Source organism: Trypanosoma cruzi, genomic scaffold (assembly GCF_000209065.1).
Source record: "Trypanosoma cruzi strain CL Brener 1047053516483 genomic scaffold, whole genome shotgun sequence".
Lineage (NCBI taxonomy): Eukaryota > Euglenozoa > Kinetoplastea > Trypanosomatida > Trypanosomatidae > Trypanosoma > Trypanosoma cruzi.
This window is the reverse complement of record NW_001849159.1, coordinates 5,834-12,776: the sequence shown is the minus strand read 5'-3', so window position 1 is coordinate 12,776 and position 6,943 is coordinate 5,834. Positions and strand designations below refer to the sequence as shown.

The 6,943-nt window shown below is 64.4% G+C and overlaps 1 protein-coding gene across 1 annotated transcript, besides 2 other annotated features; it reads right to left on the bottom strand.

Annotated features, from left to right (window-relative positions):
• Positions 1 to 6,943, bottom strand: Tc00.1047053509845.9 (dispersed gene family protein 1 (DGF-1), putative; the record flags this gene model as incomplete). Its single annotated transcript, XM_799834.1, has 1 exon — positions 1 to 6,943. A coding segment is annotated over one exon (6,943 nt), but the record flags the coding sequence as incomplete, so codon positions are not given.
• Positions 1 to 6,943: a sequence feature (areas not merged during assembly with more than two copies in the genome that could not be assigned to a particular haplotype).
• Positions 5,324 to 5,368: a microsatellite.

Sequence of the window (6,943 nt, the reverse complement as noted above, 5' to 3'; positions counted from 1 at the left end):
GTAAAAACGACGTCACGTCCTGGGGCTTCTGCGCGTCCTCGTCGCCATCCTCGCCATCACGCAGCAGCGCCTCCAGCCCTCCACGATGCGGCTCGCGCAGCTCCTGCCAGTGGCGGTCCTCCGCGTACCACACAACGACGCTGTACACAGTGACCGCAAGCAGCACGGTCGTCAGCAGCAGCACCGTAGCCGCGTACGCCCTCGCACCGCCGTCGCTCGGCGCAAGGTGGTTGGCCGCGCTGACCACGCACAGCGCCGCAAGGAGCACAAAGCTCGTCGTGCGCATCATCGTCAGGAAGGCCGAGCGCATCATGTTCGTGAAGGCAACCACGCCCGCACCCGCAAGCAGCACAGCCGCCATGCAGAAGTACAGGACGTGGCAGCTTCCCACGGGCGGGTGCACAGCCGCAATCAGGCCCACCACGCACAGCACCGACAGCTGGAACACGCACCAGTACACGTGGCTGCCCCTCATGTTCGTCAGCATGCTGCCGTACATCCGCTGCTGCGCCGCGGGGTGCCAATACCCGACGGGGTACAGCAGGCGCTCGTGCAGCGGCTTCCTCGAAAACTGCCAGTACTTCGTGAAGCTCGCGCCCGTGTGGCGGGCAATCAAGTAGCACACGCCAGCAGGGAACGCCACTCCGTACAGCACTCCAACAACGCCAATCACGCGGTGCTGCACGCGGGCGCCGGGCAACGCCAGTGCGAGCACGGAGCCAAAAAATATGCCGAGATGCATCGCGTGCGCCACGACGCACGTCAGGCTCGGGAAGCGCATCGCCACCCACGCACTCGCCGCGTCCACGCCGCGCCACCGCTGGAAGGCCGCCGTCACACCGTAGTGCACGCACCCAAACACAGCGGCCAGCAGCGCGTTGCCCACCACCATCCACAGCGGGTCAAGGGCAGCGAACAACGACAGGAAGTACGGCAGCGCAACGGTGCTCGCACGCTCCTGCGTCGAGGCACATGACATCCTCGCAAACACGCCAAGCGCCTGCATCTCCAGGATGGAGCCCAGCCCGCCGGTCACCACCACGGCAACAGCCGCCGCACCCGCAACGACGCCGGTGATCGCCGAGAGGGCGCTGGCAGCGGCGGGCAGCATGTTCGACCTGATCGTAAAGGACCCAAGCAGCACACCCCTGCAGCCGCCGGACACCGCCACAGCGTCGCAGCGAATGACTATCGTCTCGTCGGCAGCAATGGAGTAACCGCGGTGCACGGGCACAGCCAGCTCCAGAACGGTGGATGGATTCGTCGCGTTGCGCACCCACGTCGCGTTGCTCAGCATCGCTCCCCACGGACCGCCAAACCCGCTCGGCTGCGCCGTCGATGTAGGCACAAAGCTCAGGTGCGTGCCGAGCTGCGGGTCACGTGCCCACCGAAAGGGCGGTGGCAGCGCCACCATCAGCAGCGTCGGGACGGCGCTCCCACCGCCGCGAATGTCGTTCTGCGTCAGACTCCCACCAGCCGCCGTCGTCGTCACGGCGAGCGTCGGGCACGCCACATCGCTCCACCACACCGTGCTGCTCACCGACGCCGTCGGGGTCCGCGTGGGCGGCAGCGCCACCGTCTCCGTCACCCGCTGGGTCTCCGTCGTCCAGTACTGCGTCGAACTGTAGTGCGTCGTGCTCAGGCGCGGCGTCCACGTCGGCGTCACGCTGCGCATCTCCGTCAGCGTCGCCGTGTAGCTCAGGTGCGGCATGCCGTGGGTGCGGTTGCACCCGTCCACGTGCGGCAGGTACACCGGCAGGCAGTCGCGCCCGTGCCCGCCCTCAGCGCAGCGGCAGCGGCAAGACCTCGACATCGCCCTCGTCGCAGCAGCAAAGCAGCTCACGTCGGCGTCGCACACACCACACGCCACGGGGCGGAATTCCCCGATGATGCCGGCGGACCTGTAGCCCATTGGCTGCAGCGCCTGCCCGTTGAGCGTCAGGCACCCCACGACAAACCTTGGGCCGGCGCCTCCGAGCGCAACGGTGCCGTCCATCACGACAGGCCCACTGCCGGCGTTCCCGTGGAGCGTCAGCGTGCTCTGCGCGAGTTCCACACTGCGCGGGTACGACGGCAGCGAAAGAAGCCTGCCGCTGATGCTGTTGCCGCGCACCGACAGCCACGACCCGGACGCAAACGACGCCGACCCCCGCAGCACCAGCAGCGCGCCATCGGTCAGCACACCGGTGTTGTCGTTCATTACGACGGCGGACGCGTTGGCCTCCACCCCGCTGTCGAACACCAACCCATGCGCGGCGTACACCTGGCTCCCCGACACGCGCAGCACAGCGCCCTCCGATGCCACCACGCGCGCACTCGCGTACAACGCATATTCGCCACCGAACACAGCCGCGTCCAGCGCGACACCGCCACCGACGAGCCCCAGCACGGCGCCGTCCACCACCACCGTCCGCCCACCAGTCATCACGGTCACGAGGGCAACGCCGGACACAACCAGCACGGACCGCACGAGCCGCAGGCCCGACAGCACAAGCACCGGTGCGTACGGCGAGGACCGCGAGCCGGGAAGATACACAAGCGGCGTCGGCCTCGCGGCAACCAGCAGGGAGTCCGTCACCGTCAGCGCGGACCCCGCGGGGAACGTGCCGGTCAGCACAAGCGCACCGTTCAGCGCCTCCAAATCGCACACCGACAGCTCCACCGGCCCGCTCTCGTCGCTCCCCGCCGCCCTTGTACCGCGCAACGCTCCACCGCCCATCACGTACAGCACGGCGCCGTTCAGCAGCGACACGTTCTGCACAACGATCCGCACGCCGTCCCGCGCCATCCACGGCACGTAGAGCACCGGACTCACGCCGTCCAGCAAAACGTGGCGCAGCGTCACCTCGCTCGCGCCGGCAGGCACAACGAACACAGAGTGCACCGTCACGCCCTCGCGGAGAAACACACTCGGCGCAATGCCCACAGCGGGCGGCAGCGCGGGAGCACCCACAGGCACGCACGCCTCGCCGTACCCGCCGCTGCCGCACGCGCACACGCACACACCGTCCGTCATGCTCGCAGACGCAGTCCCGGGCGCGTAGCAGTAAATGTCCCTGTCGCAGGCGTCGCACCCAGCACCGTCGATGCTCCCAGCGTCGCCAAAACCAGCCGCTGCGTACTCCTCCGCCGTCGACAGGACACGGCCACCAGCGTCGTTGCACGCCACCCTCACATGCGCCCCAGCCGCAAGCGAAAGGCTCAGCGACAGCATCCGCGGCAGCAGCACTCGGTTGCGCACAAAGCTCAGCGTGCTCCCAGAAGCGGTCACGGCGCCAGCGGCGTAGAGCATCTCCCTCGAGACGCCGTCGTGCACGTTGCCCTTCGCCAGAAGCATCGACCCGCCGGCCAGGCTCACCGTCGAATAAAACGCCACCGCGTAGTCCTCCGTCGACACAAAGTCGCTCCGCACAAGCGCCACAGCGGAGCCCGACACGCTCACAGCCCCACGCACAGACACCGCGTGCTTGCACAGCAGGAAGTCGCTGTCAACAAACGCCACCACGGAGCCGCCACTGGCCGCAACACCGCCCTCCACCGACACGCACAGCCCCAGCGCCGTTTGCACCGACAGCCCGTCCACGTACAGCGCACCGCGCGAATGCAGCGCCACGCCGCCAAAAACCAGCACGCCAACAGAGTCGCGGAACACCGCCACCGCCTGCGTGCGCGCGATAGTCAGCACGCTCCCCGTCAGATTCACGCTGTGCAGCACGAGGCACGCAGAGACGTCGCCAAGGCCGTAGGCGCCACGGTACGCAACGCGCTTCTCTGCGATCAGCACCGAGTCCACCACAGTGACGCGCGAGCCCGGCGGAAATCGGTTCGCCACCAGTACGCCGCCGCCAGAGCGCGACTCAAGCCCGCTGATCAACACATCGGCGCGCTCGCCAGCAGACGGGTCGGACAGCCACCCAACAACGTACAGGCTCGCTCCGCCCACAAACGTGCAGTTCGCCAGCGTCACGTTGCGCACGCTCCCTGACATCAACTCCACGTCCACCACGACTTCCGCCGCAAAGGTCACACCAACGTAGCACACCACCGACGTCCCGAAGCCGGCGTTCACCTCCACATCCACACTCCCGTCCCGCACGCACAATTCGGCGCCGTCGGTGCTCGATGACTCGGGAACAGCAACGGGCAGGCACGCATCGCCGTGGCCGCCCTCAGCGCACGTGCAGGCGCAGCCATCACTCGAGGCCGTCGTCGTGTACGCGGGGAAGCACGACGCCAAGAGGGTGCATGGGTCCCCGCAGGTCAAAATGGTGGCATTGTACGCAGACGGGATGCCGTACCCCGCCCCCTCCCCGCCGTTCACACTATTGCACGCGGCCACAATCGCTCCGTTCGTGAGATCGCGGGACCCTGTGGATATCCGCAGAACTGTCGGCGTTCCCCTGTTGGACATGAATCGGTTGCCGGACACAGACACCACGGAGTCGCGGAGATTCACCGTGGGGTTTAAAACAGTAAAGGCATCTGATGGAGATACACGGCAGAGGTTGCCACTCAACTGCAGCCAGGAGTTGTGGTAGATGTTGGAGGAGTAGCTTGAATAAAACACAAACAAGCTTCCCTGCATGTCGTTGCCGTGAAACACAACCGCTGACTGGGACTCCACACGTAATGCCCAGAAAAATAAAATGAAGTACTTCACCGGCCTCGTCACAACGTTGCTTCGGATCACCACGGCAGAGTTGTTCAGTACACTCAGCGAAGTGGATTCGCTAGACCCTTCAAGATGTATCAGCGTACCGTTAACGACAGCCATACGAAAAGTGTTGCCCATCACCGCAAACACGGAGTGCCAAGACACCCTCAGCGAAGATCCGACAAAGTAAATGACGCTTGACGATGCCGTCACACTCTGAAACACATTTCCACTGAGCACCACCGCGGAGTCATTGCTGATCGCCAGTCCATTCATCAAAACACACGACTTCCTCATAACGTTCAATCCCGGCCGAGAGACCAGCCTTGTGACAGTGAAGCGGTTGCCGCTGATCGTGATGTTCGTGTGCGGCGGAAACCCACCCTCCGGGCTGAGCAGCGCGTCACGGAACGCGTTGCCGGTGACGACGATGTTCAGCGACCCCACAGCGGCGTACGCGTTGCCCAACAGCAACAGCACGGCACCGTCCCTCCACGTGCATCCATCGAACGTGACGTTCGCCACGTCGCCCGTCATCGCCCCAATCAGCACTGTTAGGCTCATGCCGCCCCCGCTGAACGTCACGTTGCGGTAGCACAGCCACGACAGCCCGTCGCCCACAGCCTGCGCCACCTCGGGGTACACCATGTCGCTGATGCACTCACCAACCGGCGGCGGTGGCGGCGTGGGTGGTGGCGGCGGTGGCGGTGGCGGACCAGCAGGCACAGGCGCCGGGACGCACACATCGCCGTGCCCTCCAGCAGCGCACTGGCACCTGCAGTCAATGACCGCCGTCGTCAGCGGAGCAAAGCAATCGCCCTCCTTCGTGCACTCCCCGCACGCGGTAACCGTCGTCACGTTGGTAACGCCTTTCAGCTCCAGTTCAGCCGCCGTCGTCACCACCCGTCCCGCAACCGTCAGACACCCAGCAACAAACCGGTAGCCGGCGTCAGCCCGCGACAGCAGAGGTCCCGACAACCCCGTTGAGCCCATCCTGCAGCCCGTCAGCGTCACCACGCTGCTGCTGTCAATGCTCCCAGCAGTTATTAGGGAGCAACGAAACATCGCACCCACCCCCGCATCGTTGTCGCGCCAATCCAGCCAGCTTGACCGCTGGACGGTCCACACATTATATGCATCGATGACGTTGGACACGGATCCGCTGTTCCCCACCACGCGCAACACGCTGTGATCCGACACGCTGAATCCGTAGTGCTGATACAAGAGGCTTGTCCCGGAGGCCATTGTATTGTTGAGCAGTGCAAAAACAGAGCGATCACTGACACTGAGGATGTACAAGTAGAACAAGTGTTCGTATCCATCGAAGCTGCAGTACCGTGCGTACAGAGAGCTGCCACACACCAGCGTCAGCGTCCCAATCGAGTACAAACCAAACAAGCCGTAACCAAATGCACGCGCCTTAACGTTGCTGATCAACAGCGAGGAAGCATTCAACACGACGTTCTGCAGCGTCACAACGCTCAGCACTTTGTTCCTAGTGTCCAAAAGCTGGACCTCAGAGGACTGCACCGCATCAACCTCCGTGAAGGCAATGTCGCAGTGCTGGGGAAGAGCAAGCGCAAACACAACGACAGAGGACCGCATCACCGTCTGGCTCACGCGGATCAGGACGCCGGATGACTCGGCCGCCTCAGCTCCCCCAACAAACTGCAGCACAGCCCCATCAAGGAATGTGCACCCAGTGAGCGTGATGTTGATGGGGAGATGCAGCGGCATACCGTCGAGAAAGAACGTCAGCTCTGCACCCACACCGTTGAATTTCACGCCCACGTAGCAGTGGTGCGTCTTCCACATGTTAAGCGTGAGGCTCGTCAGCGTCTGGTTCACCACGCAGCTCGTGTCGCCGTCGACGGCTCTCTCAGGCACGGGCAGCAAAAAAGTCTCGGGCACCTCGAGGGGAAGGCACGACGCGCCATGCCATCCGTCCTTGCACCTGCACGAGCACGAGCTGCGGTCCACCGACTCCGTCCCGGGCATGTAGCACGTCGCGTCTTCATTGCATGTGCCGCACCTGAATACCACCACTTCCCCCGGAAACACGCCGTCGTACGACACCTCCTCACCGCCCCGCAGGTTGCACCCAACCACAAACCGCGCGGGTAACGTCACAATCGTGCTCAATAGAGGAATTTTCGCAAAGGCTTTACTCGAGTCCACCTGACGGTTGTTTGAAAGCACCACGGTGGTGCCACTGCCCGACAGCTTAACTTTGTACAAGGAATTAGGCATACCCATTACTGAGGCTGCACCCACGCTGTTGCCCTCCAC